This window comes from Candoia aspera, chromosome 6 (genome assembly GCF_035149785.1).
Source record: "Candoia aspera isolate rCanAsp1 chromosome 6, rCanAsp1.hap2, whole genome shotgun sequence".
Classification (NCBI taxonomy): Eukaryota; Metazoa; Chordata; class Lepidosauria; order Squamata; family Boidae; genus Candoia; species Candoia aspera.
The window spans coordinates 31,110,708-31,128,947 of NC_086158.1; the positions used below are offsets into that span (position 1 = coordinate 31,110,708).

The window sequence follows — 18,240 nt, forward strand, 5'->3', positions numbered from 1 at the left end:
CCTTCCCAGGGCTAATTTGATGTTTACTTAACAGTACTTGCATTCTTTCTTCAAGGTTATTTCTATACACCTCTACAATATGTTAATGAAAATAAACTTGTACCCAAATTGCTATTAATATAAATAGAGAAATCTTGATGTCATATGCTATCTGTCTTACAGTATCAGTCATTCCAATAATTATTATACACTAAATCATCATTGTAACGGACCAATAGGAGGAGGAGTGTCTATTAAGGCAAATTGTCTGTTAAATCCACATAGGATTTTTTGCATGAGTATTTTATGTTTGTTATGCATTTTATTTAACTGTAAAATGGGAATAGGATTATACACATGTGCATTTTACATATTTTCTATATTTTACACATGCATCAAATGTGACTGGGATTTTACATACTGTATGTGAAGGGGCATACAGTGTATGGATAAGCTTGTACCCAAAGCCTGCTAAGCCGAAGTTTTACTGTATTAGTATTACCATAATGACAATTTAGATACTTTAATGTGATTACCTGGCACTCCCATGACCCCAATGTCTCCTGGAACTCCTGGCAATCCCTGTCTTCCAGGAATTCCTGAAAGTCCTTTAGCTCCTTTAGCTCCTAAAAATATAATCAATGTTGATGTTGATTGTATAGAATTAAATGTGATGGACGAGTCTTTATCATAGTCATTATTGTGTCTTTCAGAATGTTTCTGACAAGGGAAAAAATGTAGCCCTCAATTGTTGTTTCCTCTATTCCTCTTACTTCTTGCTTCAGTGACGTATTATTCCAAGAACAATTGCTACCTCTGGAATATAGTAATAGTTAGATATTGGGATAGGTCTGATAATTCAGACATTTGAATGCATATCCATTTCAAGTTGATGTAAGCTGTATCCATGTATCCATAAGCAGGTTGCTCCTTTCATTAGGTTCTCCATTCAACTACAGGCAGATATGCAATCATTGATGAATATTTATACATCATACCAAGCCATTGCATAGAGAGAGAGGGAGAGACTGTGTTGATTAGCTGTTGGCTTAGCATGATCAACTGAACAACATCAATCTATACAGCTAGTATAATCTGAGATCAAAGGAAAACTATATACCTGGTGGCCCTGGAATTCCTGGTGGTCCAGCAGGACCCACACAGCCTTGCACACCTTGCTGACCTTTTCCTCCCTTGAGTCCTATTGTTCCAGGGAGTCCTACAGCGGCAATGGAAAGAATTAAATAAAAACCAGTATATTCCTTGCATCAGAATGATACTCAAAGAAAAGGTTGATGTGAAATGGTAAATTTGTAGTATAATCGGCTACGTTAGTGCAACTATTTCATTTGAGATAATGGTTGTATCCATATATTATAATAATCCATAATGTGGTTAGTTATCCTAGTATGTTGTGTGAACTTAGCTACTGAGGTTCATAAAACATTATTTATGATGTTGGCTTACTCAATAAATCATGGTTAAATAAGCATATGTGAACCAAGCTAATATCGGACTCAAAACTCTAAACAATAATCTTCTTCACTTGTAATAAACTTCATAATATGTGAAAATGCCACTCAGAGTTGTGTTTTAAGATGGGCAGCCATACAAATCTTTTGAATAAATAAAATGGAACTATACAATCTATCTCTGCCACATAGATTCAAAGCATATCCTCTGCTTTGGAAAGTGGGTCCAGAATGATGAAATTTCCAGTGCAGAAGTGGTAGGATGGCATTTAGCCTTTCCTCTTCCACTACTGTGCTCCCCACATTCTACTTTGTAGATCTGAAGGGGGAAAAATGCAGCTGCTAGTCTTGGGAACTGAAGACAAACCAACAAGCAAAGGATTAAACACCTTTTTGGAAAATGCTGGTTCTATTTTGTAAGAAGAAGCAACAGCTAGTCACTGTAGACGTTCAGTGAAGGCAGAATGCCATGGAAATCCGCAGAATGTGTATCATGGTGATTTTAGTAGTAGTATTGCTTTATACCTTTACTTCCTCTCTCTCCTTCATCTCCATAACTCACTTTGGACTCTGATGGCCCAGGAAGACCTTTATCACCTGGTTCACCTTTTTCTCCTAAAGATCCTTTCCTTCCTTTTTGTCCTGGATAGCCTGGATAACCTATAAATTAACAAATACAATAGAATGAAGAAATACTGCCACCAGCTTCAAATCTAAATGATACTGAGAGAGTCTCAGGAAGCATAGAATATAGAGTTGGAAAAGGGTATTTAGGCATTGAGCTCCATCTCCTGGACAATTAAAAAATCTTTGCTTGAACACATCTACATACAGTACATTTTAGAGTACAGGAATACAGAGGAAAAACCACAATAGAAGTATTCTTATTCACTATGTTTTAGAACTCCATCCATCCATCCATCCATCCATCCATTTTGCAGTCAAAGCTTTTCTCTTATATCCAAAGCTGGAAAAAATAGGCAGGTTTGCAGTTTTCTGTATTTGGAGCAGTATTAGTTTGACTCCTAAATATTTGACAAAATCAGTGTTGTTTCTCTTTCTTGTTTCCAGAGATTTCAAATGTGCCATTTATTGATTTAACTTTGAAACAATTATATTAGAGGAAACTGAAAGAAAATTTGGAATACTTATAATGGTCTTGTCATCTTTATTGAAAGCATTCTTTTTTTTAGCCCTTTGTGATATATTTTTTAAAATTTTATTGGTTATTTTAATTTATGTCCCACGTTTCTACATACAGAAAGAGATATACATATAAAAGCAGATAATGCTATTATTAATCCCTCTCAAAAGGCTTGACGGAAGAAAATAATCTTGTTTCTTTTCCTGAAGGGGAGCAAGTAGGAAGGAAAGTGAATTCCCAGGAGAGCGTGATCCATTCTCCTTCTCTGTTTCCTAGGGGTGAAGTAAGTACTTTCATAAATTTGGAAGGCTTTGAAGGACAACAGAGAAAGGAAGAGCCACATGCAACCAATTATCTACTTTGTAGGCCCAATTTTCATGTAGTCAACTACATTTCTCTTCAAGGTAGTCACAAAACCTCAATACACAGGGCTCCTTGAGGAATGACATGACAATTAAGCTGAGGTGAAACTAGTTAAGTTTCATTAAACTACTATGTTTATGGAAAACAAGTGTGATTCTACTGGCAGCCTTAGAGTTATTCCTGCCTGCCTTTCATCAGAGAGAAAAGTCATAGAAACTGATAGCCTGTTTCAACATTTTTAAGGGAAGGAAACTCAATAAGGAAAAAGTCAGACATTGCTCTGCATGTCAAACAACATAACATGACAACAATATAATCTCTATTACTAAACAATATAGATCTATAATTTATCACTTACTTCAAGAACTAATATTTCACTGAAAATTGCTTAGATGCTTTTCACTAAAGATGAGTAAAATATATTTAATAAATGAATTCAAAATTAAATTTATTTCTATTAAATGTATCACAAACCAGTTCAAATGGTATGAACTATGGAGTAATATTTTAGAACCAGAGCATAATTTAGCCCCAGATAAGGTGGATACTGCACAACTTACCTCTGCTTCCAGGGATTCCCGGATTTCCAGAGGCACCAGGCAATCCAGGGCTACCCACAGGTCCCATCAAGCCTTGTTCTGCTCTGATACCTACCGGAAGTGAACCAAACACATCCATAGATACAAGGGGCATTGCCCATAACCTCAAAGGCTTTGTATTGTCTTTTCAAGAAACCCCCATCTAAGTTTTACTTTAAAAAAGAACTCCGCATTTTGCATATATGTCAATATTATAACATGACCTTTGTTAAGTGGCAATACATCCATTAATTATATCAAGACTCTTCTTGTTTAAGGAACATTTACCTGGTGTGCCTGGCATTCCTGGTTTACCAAACAGTCCTTTGATGCCAGGCAATCCTTTATTTCCTTGAGGACCCTGTAATCCAGGAAGTCCAAATTGTCCTGGAAATCCTGGGAAGTCTAATCCTGGAATACCTGGATCTCCTTTGGCTCCTACTAGTCCTCTGATACCTAAAATAACATAAATGATCCAGTACAAATTATAGGAAAAGAACAGTCTCCCTTTTCCCAAAAGGGTTCTTTAAAGCCCTGCATGGCATGGGGCCAGGTTACCTGAGGGACCATCTCATCCCCATAACATTGACCCATCCCACCCGGTCATGCAGAGAGGGCATGTTACAGACCCTGTTGGTGAGGGAATTGCACTTGGCAGGGTCCAGGAGGTGGGCCTTCTCTGCAGTGGTGCCCGCCCTTTGGAACATTCTGCCCTCGGAAAGTGAGGCAGGCCCCTTTGCTCCTGGTCTTCTGGAAGGATTTGAAGACCTGGCTCTGCTGTCTTGCCTGGGGTGGGAAGGGCAATAGCTCTTCCTGGGGGTGGCTGGTGCCATAGAAGCCTCCCTACTGAATATCATCTTTGCCACTTGGATTTTATATTTAGTCATATTTATTTATTTTATCCTGTCAGTTGTCTGTTTTGTAAATCATGTGTTGATGGTTTTAAATGGTTGATTTTATTGTAAACCACCCAGATTCCCCCTGTTGGGGGGGAGATGGGCGGTGATAGAAATTTGAATAATAAAAATAAATAAATAAATAAAACAGAACATGAACCTAAACACTATGAAGACCTGTTAAATTCTGAAGGCATCTTGCACCAGCATTTCTATAAACCAAATAGAGGTCAACCTCTATTCTTGTAATCTTATGTAATTAGAAGCTTCTTACAGGCACAACAAGAAAAAGCAATGAACCCAAAATCCATTGGAAAAAAATGTTGAAAAGGCAGATCATTCCAACTCTGACTTTTTTCTTTGGATTCTTTAAAATGTTATTAGAAAGCAAGACCAGGGAGAATTCAGGACATCACTGACATTACATTAATAAAGGATGAATCTCATGCTTTAACAGCATTTTAATAATTGTTGTCTCTTCCAGAACAAAACCAAAGCTAAACTAAATCAGATATTTTAACCACCCTAAACATCAAAACTATAAATATTATTTATTTATTTATTTGATTTGATTTGATTTCTATAGCCGCCCATCTCAGCGAGTGACTCTATAAATATCAATATTATATCACAGAAAATTTCCCTGTCAAACAGGCACCATTTTCTGTAGGTACTACAATTGTCTGCTCTTGCACCAGCATATTTTCTGCAGGTACAGAAAGCAAATAATGTCAGATGAGTCTATGGTTTGAACCTTTAATACAATTTATTTAAAGAATCACTAGGGTGGTTGGTCCACCACAATGCTGACTGCATGATTTTTGTGAGGAATAATATTGCCATTTGTTTGCCTGGCCATGCTTTATGGAAACTATTGTAATTTGTTAAAATTGGCATGAACATACTAGAATTAATTATGCTGCAGTTAACTTTTTGTACTAGTGAAAGTAGTGATCATTATGATCTTTCATTTGATTTTTTCCAGTTCAATGAGAAAATGCTAAACATTTCATTAATTTGACTTGCACTGATGCAATGTCCTCCGTGTTTGAATATAACTTTTATGTACCTTGCACATCTGATGTTAAGAGCAGATTAGGCAATCAGACCACAGTGTTTACTATATACCATAATATTATTTTTTTGTATACATTGTTGGTATATCAGTGTCACCATTTTTGAATATCATTTACCTTGTGGGCCCATTACTCCACATTGACCTAGTTTTCCTGGTAAACCAATGAGGCAGGGACCCATTTTTCCTGGAAGACCTTTTTCTCCTGGAACTCCAGGGGATCCAGGTTCCCCTAAAAGATATTCATCATATTCAGTTTATTTAAAAATTGGTATTCCCTGACCTTAATTTTTTTTCTCATATTCCAGAACATAAATCTCACTCAAACAGCCAATTCATTCATTCATTCATTCATTCATTCATTCATTCATTCATTCATTCATTCATAGATAGATAGATAGATTGCTAGAATGTAAAAATGAATGTAAGACTCTATTGATCAAGGCAATAAGAGCAGAAACACTTGAGAAAACCCTTCTTGGTTCAGATCAGACTCAGAGGCTTATGTAGTTCAATGTTCTAAGAGGACAACAAGATACTTAACCACAAACAGTATATCAGCACTAGCACTCATTCATGTATATTTTCCCTAGCAACTAGAAGTCAGAGCAATTTCTGATACATAGCAATACATTTCAAGATACCTTGTGACTGTTATTAGAATATGTTCCAGGATGGGGTGGGCAAAAGTTTTAGAAAAACATCCCTTTTAAAGGTGAAAACAGGTTGCTTCAAGTAGAAAGCAGTTGTTTTGCATTGCAAACTGAATATTTTGACCATTCTGCTGTGCAACAATTTCCAGAATAATAAGCCTGTTAATCTTTGGTAGGAAAAAGAACTAGAAATGTTTCAATCTTAAAATACTTCCTGAAACAACTACTCATTTAGAATAGAGTCAAGTATTTCAAACTTGAAACCGGTGGTTCTGAATTCAAGATAATCAAAACTAATATATTGATGCAGGTTTTCACAGTGCCGCGGTTCAAATAGAGATTAATTTGGTTTCAAACACAAGAGATCAGTCAGTTTCTGCTCAGTGGTCTGTGAGCTGACAAGCAGATTACTTTGCCTCTGAAAAACCAGCCACAGTTTGCTAGTGAAATGTCAGGATATCAGATAATTAAACCATGGCCTATGAGCTCAGAATCAAAACTAACTTTCTGCACACCACTTGTTCTGAGACAGTGGCAGCCATCCCATACGCTTTAAAAATAAAATGGCCCATTAGATATACACGAACGGTACCACAACTATCATCATTGTCTGGATTTTATACTGTATTTATGCTTACATTATATTTGTATCTGATATTTATTTATGATTATGGTATTTTAATGTTTTTATCTTTATTGTAAACTGCCCAGAGTCCCCCCTTTGGAGGGAGATGGGCGGTGGAAAAATTTAATACATAAATAAATACATTTCACTGTTAAATATGTCAAGATAATTTTGTGACTATTTCCCGAATCATAGCCCAGCGGTAGAAAGGATAACTAATTATTTTATATCTAGATATGGTCTTTCACCATATAATCCAGTTTGGGAAAATGTACCTTTTGGTCCATCAGCACCTTCCAAACCTTTTTGACCTGGAGGTCCAGGTAAACCTGATGATCCTCTTTCACCCTTTTCACCAAACTTTCCCTCTTCTCCTGGTAAACCGAGGCTTCCTTGCTGTCCAGGAATAACTGGGCCTGGTTCACCCTGAAGATAAGTTGTTAAAATATATTAGGAATTAAGTGGTATATTTTATGTATTGAAATATGTTTTTAAAGTTCATAACATCAAGAATTTGGAAGAAATTCTGAGCACTGAGAATATGACTCACCGACTTAAATGAACCTGAATTTCAAGCTGGTATGTATCATAACACTTCCCCACATTATGATATACACTGGTGGCTATTTCATTACCTCTGGAATTAGATATTGTACTCTCCAGCATGCTTCATCAGAGGACTGGAAATGGTTCCATGAACTTAGCTGAGCAAAGGTAGTATTTACTAACGTTTTTGAAAGCTTGGTTCATGATTGCAGGAGCAAGACTTTCATGTATGACGAAGATTAAAAAGGCCATTCTCTGTTGTGGTGGGACAGGCTAGAGGACAGTTTCATTGTCCTATTGAGACTCAAGAGGCAAAAAAAACACGTTTTGTGTTCCTTGCCCTCCTGAGCAATTCTCACCATTAGGTTCAGTCTCCTACTTCGACTCAACTGGGCACTTGTTTTCTTCTCTCAGGAAAAAATGAAGAATCAAGAGCTTATTCTGCCCATTTTCCCTTTAGTTTTTATTCAGCACTTGCTTCTAATTTCCTGCTGTATCTCTTATCTTAGAAACAAAATGAGTGTTTTACTGTAACATTTCTTTTTCTATCTCACCTCTGCTTTGCTTCACAATGGCAGGAATTACAAAAAACAAATGATAAGAAAAAACAGGAAGCAAAGGAGACATCTAGAATACTAACATGTAATCACTTTCAGATTACTAACCTGGGATTTTTTTTAGTGGTTATCCTTTTCTAGTTGCCAGGAGAGGGAACCAATTTATTCAAAAGATAACAAATGGTCTAATTTAAAATGCATCTTCCCCCGCCCAATTTATCCATCCATCTCTCTCTCTTTTTCTCTCAAATAAAATAATATATTGCTTATCCTCTCTAAAATAAAAAATAATATATTGGCAAACCAACCTTTCCTCCTGGCATTCCAGGTTTTCCAGGTAAGCCAGGCTTCCCTGTTTTTCCTGGACAACCAGGTACTCCTTTAGGTCCTTGAGCTCCTTTATCTCCTACGAAGAAAATATTATTAAGCAGAATGTCTTTACTGACTTTTACAAAGAACTTACGTGTTTTCTGATGTTTTTATATAGTTCCTACTAAAGCAGGTTTAGTGAAATTGTGCTGGCATTCAAATGCAGGCATTAATCTATGCAGATTTTGTTAAATGTAATTATTGTAAAATAATATGCAAACTCTTCCTTGCAAATTTAACAAATATCAGTTTTATTATTATAGCAGAGAAAGCAAGAATATCAGAATCTCAAAGGTAATGTAAGACAAGGAACACTGTTGTTCATTTCTGTAGCAAACCAGTGGAACAAACCATACAAAAAGAAATAAAAAGAATTGGACCTGTGCAGTCAAACTGCTATCAATCCCCCTTTTTGAAAAGGATGTAGCTGAAGGACTCTAATGTAGATACAGCTATAATGCAGACCTAATTGGGATTTCTTATTCTGTCTTAATTCTTTTACATAAAGTATAATGTTACCTTTCTGACCCGAACAACCAGGAAATCCATTCTCCGTTAAACCTGGATCCCCACCTGGTCCAGGAAGACCCGGGTCACCCCTCTGTCCTCTGGATCCCATGCTACCTATCAAAAATGCAAATTAGTTCTGGTAACTATCAAATGCCAAAAGGATTCTATAGCTTTAAAATAACTTACAAAAGTGGAAGTTATGATGCTGCTAGATTTTGCTTGGTGATGCGGACACCCAATTCTTGGTAACACAACAAAACCACATTCATCCCAAGTATTTCACTGGAACAAAGGTAGTTCTAGAAAAACCTAACATATGAGAAACTGCACCTCAGCTAAATATTAGATACGCTTGGGGGGTCTCCCAGATCTTAGTCATTGTAACCTCCTATCATAGTTGTTTACAGTATTGGGATAAAAATGCTAAGTATAAACTGTCCTCTGGTTTTCCTTCTGAAATATTTCACTCTGGATTTGGCTCAGGACTGAATTACACGTTGTTCATATAGCAAGGCAGGCAATATTTTGGCAGCTGATGCTATGCTCTCTTAAAAATTCCATCTCTGTGGGCTCCAAGGGATGTGGAAACAATGCAATGGTATTATCAGTAGAGATGGAGCTGAGATGTTTAGCTCATATAGTGAAAATTGTGTTACTGAAAATTGGTGGTTTGCCACTGAATACTAGCAGTACAATTTGGAAATGCAGACAGCAAAAAGAGGGCCTGGGCTGGAATGGCATATAAATCCTGTTGTTGTTTTTTTAACCTAATGGCTAAACCATACACTGTACACCAAATGCTTAATTACAGAGGTTACTATCATTAGAGAGTGCAAGGCAGTTGCCTCAATTCACAGATACTGGGAGGGCAACTGTGGCAACCTCTTGCCTGTTCCTCTTGAATTTTCCTTTTCTCCTCTGTATGAGAACATAGCAGCAGATGACACACATTCATCTTTGACTATTTAAGCTAGCCTGCTACCTCAGATGTAGTGGTAATCATTCCCATTCCCAGTGCTAGAACTGTGATTCAAATGCTAGTCCAGATATAGTTGGCTTGATCATGGAGTTGGAAGCCTTTTATTTTCATGCTAAATGTTAGATATGCTTAGATTTGGTACTATTTGAATAATTCTTACCTCTTCTTCCTTGTAGTCCAGCTCTTCCTTCTGGTCCTTGAAGCCCAGGTGGTCCAGGAATTGCAGTTACTCTACGAGGCTCACCTTTAGAACCTTCAAAGTGTATAATAAAGATGAGTAGAATATATCGTTTTAAATTTCAGTAAGAGCAATGAACGTATACAACTTGCATTGTGCATCTTGAATTATATTTCTGACCCGAACAACCAGGAAATCCATTCTCTGTTAAACCTGGATCCCCACCTTGTCCAGGAAGACCTGGGTTACCCTTCTGTCCTCTGGATCCCATGCTACCTATCAAAAATGCAAATTAGTTCTGGTAATTTGTTCTAAACTGCAAAGGGATTATTTGCACACCAGAAGGATTTGTTCTAAACTGCAAAGGGATAGATCATTTGCACACCAGAAGGAAATCCTGTTAATTAATGTCATTCTCAAATCGGAATAGGTGCAGTTTCCATTAGTTCTTCAACAGACAGCTGCATTCACATATCAAAATCACAATAATGATTTCTGGCAATGACAGGGGTTACAACTGGGGGACTGTAATTGTACAGCAAGGCAATTTCTTGATGAAGGGAATCGAGGCTACAGTATACAGATGCCTGACAGCAGAAACATGGAAGAAATGCTTTTGTATTTGTTTACTGAGGTCTCCAGTGAGACTTGGAGAGGGAGCTGTTACGCTCACAAGCTCCCAGGTTCGGCTTATGGTCACTCACTCACAGACTCACAGGCTGTTGAGGCAGGCGGATCTTGTCAGCCCCCCTTGCTTTCTACCTGGGTTTTCCAGATAGGTGCAGCTTGAGCAGACAAGACACACAGCCCTGGTCAGCAGCTGGGAAATAATCAGGGGCACACACAAATAACTTCCAACCAAACACTGGGGCACAACAGGTTCTTTGAAATACATGGAGACCCAGTGAATTTAAAGAAACAGCAAAACTTTACTGGTCGCAAGAAACATTTGCTCTTTCTCATGTGCACACACACACACACATGCTCATCCACACTTACCCACGTCCAACTAAGCTCCAGGCGCTAGCTAGAGGGATGGAAGCTGCCAAGTCTGGATCCAAAGATGACTCAAGGAGTGGGTGGGCTTTGGGACTCCTTTTATCCCCCAAAGTCCTTGCTTTGTTGATTCACAAGACTGGCAGCTACTCCTGCCTTGTTAATTTACAAGTCTGGTAGTTGTTGATGGGATTGGGGTGGGGGTTTCCATGTGCTCAGGCCCAACTTTCTTTGTCTAGTTCAGGTGACATTTTTCCTTTGTTTCCTTAAGGACTTGCTTCCAACTTGTCTATCTCCCTGATGGGATCTTTTAGACAAGTTTCCTGGCTTTTGTCCTCTCTGCATATGTGTCTGCTCATCTTTAGGTAATGGCAGCTTCAGCCTAGTCTCACAGAGGGACAGAGAAGAATAATGCAAAGAGAGGAAGAGGAGAGCATGTGTGCTATCCTCGAGAGGGAGAAAGAGGAGAGTTTCTAGGGGGAAACAGAGAGGCAGGATTGCCTGGACAGGGAGAGGCTGAATACAGATGCCTGCTGGGAGGAGTTTAGAGAAACAATGGCATTCCCAAAAAACGCCCAGGGCACAAGGACAGTGACATCAAATATAATGATTCCAATGAAGGAAGTGGGGACCTGCAGGCCATAAAATCCCCAAACTCACCAAGGGCATTGTTCTTCACTATATTTGAGATGGTGGCCACTGCAAATGGTCAAAGATACAGTTTGCTCCAAGCCTAATAGCCAAGGTTTGCTCCAAGCCTAATAGGCAAGGTCTAGAAGGCATGCGCTAGTTTCCAGGGACAAGAGAGGTAGACCTGTGTTTCTCAACCTTGGCAGCTTGAAGATGGGTGGACTTCAACTCTCAGAATTCCCCAGTCCACCCATCTTCAAGTTGCCACGGTTGAGAAACTCTGGGTTAGACTATGGTGAAGTCTGAGTGCTAGACCTAGGGAAAATCCTATGGCTCTAGGATTCTGAAATGAGAATATTAATATCTGCATTGGTCAGGAATAATTTTGGATGTTACTAGCAACCCAGACATGGAAATGAAAGTCATTCCACTATATCACTTTATGTAGAAAAGTGAAGCAGCTTTTTCTTTCATCCCTTTGCTGGCACAGTTGCTGCTGGGCACAAAATCCCTTTATGGATCCCTAGTAAAGTGCTTTGCAAAATCCACTTTTTCCTTCTTGCCCAGTTATCTACATCAGATAATATACCTCTGAGATCTGTACATTGCTCATTCCTTTATTCTTCTTTTGGATAGTTATTCTACAGTTTCATGTACCTAAACTTTTTAGGGACAGGAGAATTGAATCCAAAGCATTTCACCCCTCTAATAGTATCTTTCTTTTTAGGTTAATATTCTAATAAAGGAAAACAATGGTCAGATCAAATGCCTGAATTTAAGGATGGAAGAAAAAGGAGTAGCAGAAATTAATAAATGACTTGTAGCACATTAAAATTAAAGAGAGAGAGAGAGAGAGAGAAACATAGAGAGAGAGTAAATGTAACCACTATGTTGCTTCTACAGATTTTTTATTATGATGTCCACTTTTGTTTTATAATTTATAATTTTATTTAGTTATTTAAAAGATTTACATGGGTGCCCATTTTAAGCCACAACTATGGGTGGCTCACAACAATCACAAAACCACAAAATCATAAAACAAAATCTAAAAATCCAGTATCTCAGTCATCCCCTGGGATGTCTCAACAACCAGCCACAAACACCATCATTCTACCCCAGTGCCTGTGTAAAAAGCCAGGTCTTGATGGCTTTCTGGAAGGATAAAAGGGTGGAGGCCTGCTGGATCACTGTGGGGAGGGTGTTCCACAAGGTATGGGCAGCCATGGAAAACATAGCCTTCCTAGGTCCCACTAGATGACAATATTTCAAGGAAGGGATCTGGAGTGTGCCTACCCTATCTGATCTGGTAGAATGGGTAGATATTCTCAGGGATAATAAGGATATTAAAATTTATTTTACATAAATATATCACAAGCACGTTCAAAGTCTTTTCAGTAAGGACAAAGGTGATGAAATTAGAGTCTACATACCAGGTACACCATGTAACCCAGGCAATCCAGGATTTCCTCGAGATCCTTTTGAACCATTCTTTCCTTGGGGTCCATATCCTGGTGGTCCAGTTAGCCCTATCACACCAGGAAGACCTGGGCTGCCAACTGATCCTGGTAAACCTCTGTCACCTTGTAGACCATCAGCCCCCTACAAATAATTTAGAAAACATTGTTTAGCATGCATTGACTGACTTCCCAAGTAGAAGCTTATGGTGGCCTCTTTCAGCAATGGCCGTACTAGTTCTGGTCCTTCCCTCTCCAAGTCTCACCAGAGACCTCAGTAAACAAGTGACTGTCCACAAGTACAGCACATTTATCTGCAATTATATCTTTACTTAAATATTACAAAATATATTTCTCTGTTTGATAAGCCTGCTGAGGGCTGCATTAAAAAATATTGGTGAAGAGAGGGCAAAAAAGTAGGTTAGGCCATAGATAATTCCAAAATTATCTTGGTACTTAAAGTACCAAGGAAGCACATTACATTTTAAAATCCCCCTTCTCCAAATACAGTAGTTAAAATGACAGCTAAATAGAAAATTGAGAATGCGGTTCTAAGGTCCACATTAGGAGGTTTGTATGTGATCAAAAGGTTTTCACCCATGAAGTCATATATTGTTATATGAGACTGCAAGAGATTCTAAATAGCTCTCACAGCTAAGCCTGAAAGGAAGAAATCTGATTATATCTCTACAATTACATAAGTTATCTAAACATGATGCATTTGGCCTGTCATTTATATCACTGCTATGACCAGCACAGAAATAACTGACATAATATTATTTTAAAATTTTATTTATCCACATTTAGAGGCTGCCCAACTCCTTAGCAACTCTGGTGGCTTGCAAATAAAAAAGAACACCATACAGAGATTCAAATAAAAAAGGGCCCCGGCCAACTGGAAAAAAAATATCACCAGGGTGGGAGCTGTATGAATCTCTGTGGGGACGTCATTCCAGAGAGCAGGTGCTGCTACAAAGAAGGCACGCTTCCTGGGTCCTGCAAGATGACATTAATCAATAGAACCTGAAGTGATCCGCCCTGCCTGATCACCCTGGCTGGGAAGAAACAATTGGAGATAAGCAGTCCCTCAGACAGGCAGGCCCCATGACATGAAAGGTTATAAAGGTCATAACCAACACCTTGAATTATACACAGAAGTCGACTAGTAACTAGTTGAGCTCGCAAAGCAGTAGGGTCACGTGAGCATAATGCAGTGCTCACTGTCTGTGCCATCACACTCTGAACCAGCTGTAGCTTCTAGATGGTCTTCATGGGCACCCCATGTAAAGCACATTACAGTAATCTATTCATGAGGTGACTACAGCATGGGTGTCTGAACATCAAAAGTTATATAAAAATACTTAATTAAAAGTAAAAAGTTACTAATGATCACCATACATCTTTGTTGTTTACTGTAAGGATGGAAAACCCAGAAGCAATGGCTAATTGTGACTGGATGCTCCACCCTTACACATTGTTGAGAATGACGGAAGGATGAGAGACAGTGAAGGAACAATGGGCAAGAAGGGTAGGTTCCCAATGGTCCCACCCACACCAGAAGATTCGGGAAGTTATCATCAAGTTAACTGTCAGCACAGAGGGAGGCCACCAAGAACACTGAGAGGAAGGGGTGGGCCCTGGAAAAGGCGGGAAGCTTAAAGAGGGAGGTGGGAGGAAGTAGAAGCCAGTCGTGGCTTTAACAGAGTAACATACAGATCTAATAAAGAACTCCACATATCCCTAGTGGCTTGCGCTGTGAGTTACTGGGCTCAGATCTTAGATTCTCACATTTACAAGTTTTATATTTTTCAAATGCCATAACAAGATTGAATGGAAGAATGATGTTCACATAGATAACATAAACATATCTAAAAATATTAATAACATTTGCAAGAGGCTCAAAGTAATAGGCCAGGTTAGGGACAGATCATCATGGAGAAAATCTATGTAATTGCTAAGAGTCTACAACGACTTGATGGCATATAATCCATCAATCCACCAAATGAAAGAATAGAACAATGAGTAAGATTGGAAAAGGCATATGAAAATGTCATGTACCAACCTTTGTTCCAACAGAACCTTTCTTGCCTTTCAGTCCAGGTTTCCCAGGTATTCCATCCAACCCCTTTTCTCCTTCGTTTCCTCTGATTCCTGGTTCTCCTTTATCTCCTTTGGGACCTTCTGGATGCATGAACTGTGGGACACCTTTTGATCCTTTAAGACCTTCATTTCCTGGAAAGCCTGGAAATCCCTAGGCCACATGCCATTAACACAGTTTATCACAGGTACAGTAGAAATACACATTGCACCTGAGTTTTGGTGAAATAAGAATCTCCATATGTAAACAAGTTATTTCTGTTGTTAGCTGTGATAGGGAAAGTATCCCTAACTATCCATACTTGGGTAATGTATCCTTTAGGTGACTGAAATATGTTGCATTGGAGCTATCTTTGAAATTATTCTGAAATTGCATTTGTTCCAGAACAGCACTGGAAAAATATAAATTGGACAAAAGGTTGTGACCACATTATGTATGTTTTTTGTCAGTTGCAGTGGCTCTTAGTCAATTTGGGGGCCCACATTTTGCTTCTTTAAATATCTGAAGTCTTAAACACTTGGAATAATTCTGCCTTCCCTTATACAGATCTTATAGACTTCAGAAATCCTCCTGCAAGTGCCAGAATAAATTAATCAGATTATCACTTGGGAGGGGTAGGAATGTTTTAGTAATGGCATCCCAATTATGGAACAGCATTTACAGGAAAATTTCCTGGGCAGCATCTCTAATAGGCCTTTAAAATAATGTGCATTTTGTACTTGATGTTTTCAGTTTAGTATACAGTATGTATATCTGCACTTTAATTTTAAGAATATACTTGTTTTATAATGCATTTTAATTTTATATTTGTTTTGCAAGCCACTCAGAAAACCTGTATTATGAGCCAACTATAAAAATATAGTAAGTCATTGTCTGTAGAGCTCCATCTATCAATATACTGATGCCTATGGCTCAGAACCCTCACTGTTTAAAACTGTAATCACATTCAAACCATTATAAAAGAGATTCAATATGAGTCTTACTTGAGCTCCTGGAGGCCCTGGCTGCCCAGGAGATCCCTGGAATCCTTTAGGGCCAAATATTCCTTCCACACCTAGAATGACGAAAATACTAAGATTTAAAAATAGTAAATTTAATTTATTTATTATTTAACTATAAATTTAATAGTAAATCAGAGTAAAGGAACTGAACAAATACTACCACTGTTTATACAATTTAATCAGATAATATCAGGGTGGGCAATGAACAGGAAAAATTAAAGTTGATCATAAAAATATTAATATATTTCCTCCTTTCTACGAATAGAAGGTCTTGGAATTAAGATGTCCTTGGAAAGTATCATGTATGCTTTAAAAGTTCTATACCTGCTCTTTAAATGTATTACATCCTGGCAGCATGTTAGTTCATTACACCTGCCAGTATTTCAATTATTTTTTTCAGGACTATATAATATAGCCAAACCATGAGTCACTCCTCCCACCTGAAGTGTGACATCCCCCTAAAGTTTTGGCCCAGCGGCATCCAAGGCTGCCCTGTGTTCTCTGAACTACCAGAACTGGACTGCAAGACTCCAGGTGATACCTCAGTAGCAGTAAAGGATTAGAGTTTTCAGTATTTCTTTGCAGCCATCCAGTAGTAGCCCAGACTTTTGAAGCCCAGAGCTGGTAGTCCTAGTTCAGATGCTTCATATGGTTTTGCATAACTCTACCAGAGGCATCCTTTTTACACCATACTCCTACCAGTGCACATAAGCATTCTTACTTTATATTTTTGTTTGTTTGATTATGTCATCCTCTTTATCAAACAATACAGTCCAATACATGTTATTAATTTATAATCAATTGAATAGATAAGAATAAAATATTCCATAACTGTATTCTCAGGTCTCCCACTTCCAAACCCAAAGACTGATAAACTTCAGTTTTTAGTAATATTTAAGCACCATTTTCATTTTTTACCTTTCCTACCCTGCTGACCCTCTGCTCCAGCAACACCAGGGGGGCCAGCTCTTCCCATAATATAAGTACATTGGGTACACGGGCCTGATTCTTCACCTATAATAAAATTTTGCCTCATGTGAAAAGCTGCATGGGTAAATCATCACTGTTTCAAAAGTATAAGCGCCTTAGAGAAACCTATATATTTAACTGCAATGAAGATGAAGTTAAATCATGTTCATACACCTAATCAACTGGGTATTAATTTTCTGTGTTCAGCAACATGGCACTTTCTATGAGCAGATATTGAAATAATTTTGTACAATAATTGTATAATCAAACAACTTATTGAAAGGAATAGTGCTTCCAAACTGCAATGAGAGACACCTTTTTATCAGATGTTTGGCCTCCTGTTCCTCAAGTGGTCAGTGTAGCACAAATAAAATTTTGCTCTTTCATCCCCACAGCAAATCTGCAAGACAGGTTATACTGAGAAACAATGGCCATGCTCACACACCACACAGAACTGCTTCTGAGTTTGCATGACGCATTGCATTATTACAAACTAGGTAACCCAATTTGAGTCTAGTGTTTTGCATGACCTCAGAATACACAGCACTCCATCCAGTTTTTCCCCACAACAAAAACCCTGTGAGGTAGGCTGGGCTTAGAGAAGTGATTGGCCCAAGCCAATCACTGAGCTTCCATGGCTGAGAAAAAACTTGAACCTGGATCTTAATACTAGCACTAAATTGGATTAATTCAGTAACCTAGGGTTCATTTAAACTGTACATAAGTGTCTTGTGTGAACACACCCTATTCAATGTAATCTCTACCAGCAAAAAAGGTAGGTTCCCTGTCCCTCCCCTCCCACTCCTCCCCCTTTATTAGTTGTATGGAAGAAACTGAAACTTTTACTTTTGCTTTCCCTTAGCTCTAACTGGGGGCTGGGAACAGGATTCAATAACTTCATTATCATGGATAGACTATTTTCTTGTGAGGTTTGGACTGGTGATGATGTGGAACTTCCCTGCAGGGATCAGGAATCAATTAAAGTGATCCACCTCATTTTTCACAAGACTAAGGGAATTTGAGGAAACCCTAAATGTACTTTTAGACTTCCTGGTTGATAGGGTTGGTGATTCTGCTGAAGCCCTGTACAATTGCCCCCAATATCCTCCCTGATGCTTAAGGACTTGAAGTGCTCCCTAGTTTATGGAAGATTTATAGGTATGAAAGA

General features: G+C 38.3%; 1 protein-coding gene across 1 annotated transcript in view; it reads right to left on the reverse strand.

The window, feature by feature from the left end:
- COL4A3 (collagen type IV alpha 3 chain) overlaps positions 1 to 18,240 on the reverse strand; it is a 70,516-nt gene that overhangs the window by 17,636 nt on the left and 34,640 nt on the right. Inside the window, exons 23-36 of the mRNA XM_063307780.1 lie at positions 17,022 to 17,117; positions 16,086 to 16,156; positions 15,067 to 15,255; positions 12,981 to 13,149; positions 9,907 to 9,999; positions 8,777 to 8,881; positions 8,197 to 8,294; positions 7,061 to 7,211; positions 5,626 to 5,739; positions 3,825 to 3,992; positions 3,519 to 3,608; positions 1,977 to 2,111; positions 1,100 to 1,198; positions 516 to 605 (exon numbers count right to left, since the gene is read on the reverse strand). Of these exons, the coding sequence (XP_063163850.1) occupies positions 516 to 605; positions 1,100 to 1,198; positions 1,977 to 2,111; positions 3,519 to 3,608; positions 3,825 to 3,992; positions 5,626 to 5,739; positions 7,061 to 7,211; positions 8,197 to 8,294; positions 8,777 to 8,881; positions 9,907 to 9,999; positions 12,981 to 13,149; positions 15,067 to 15,255; positions 16,086 to 16,156; positions 17,022 to 17,117 (1,668 nt within the window). The remainder of the gene's footprint in view (positions 1 to 515; positions 606 to 1,099; positions 1,199 to 1,976; positions 2,112 to 3,518; positions 3,609 to 3,824; positions 3,993 to 5,625; positions 5,740 to 7,060; positions 7,212 to 8,196; positions 8,295 to 8,776; positions 8,882 to 9,906; positions 10,000 to 12,980; positions 13,150 to 15,066; positions 15,256 to 16,085; positions 16,157 to 17,021; positions 17,118 to 18,240) is intronic.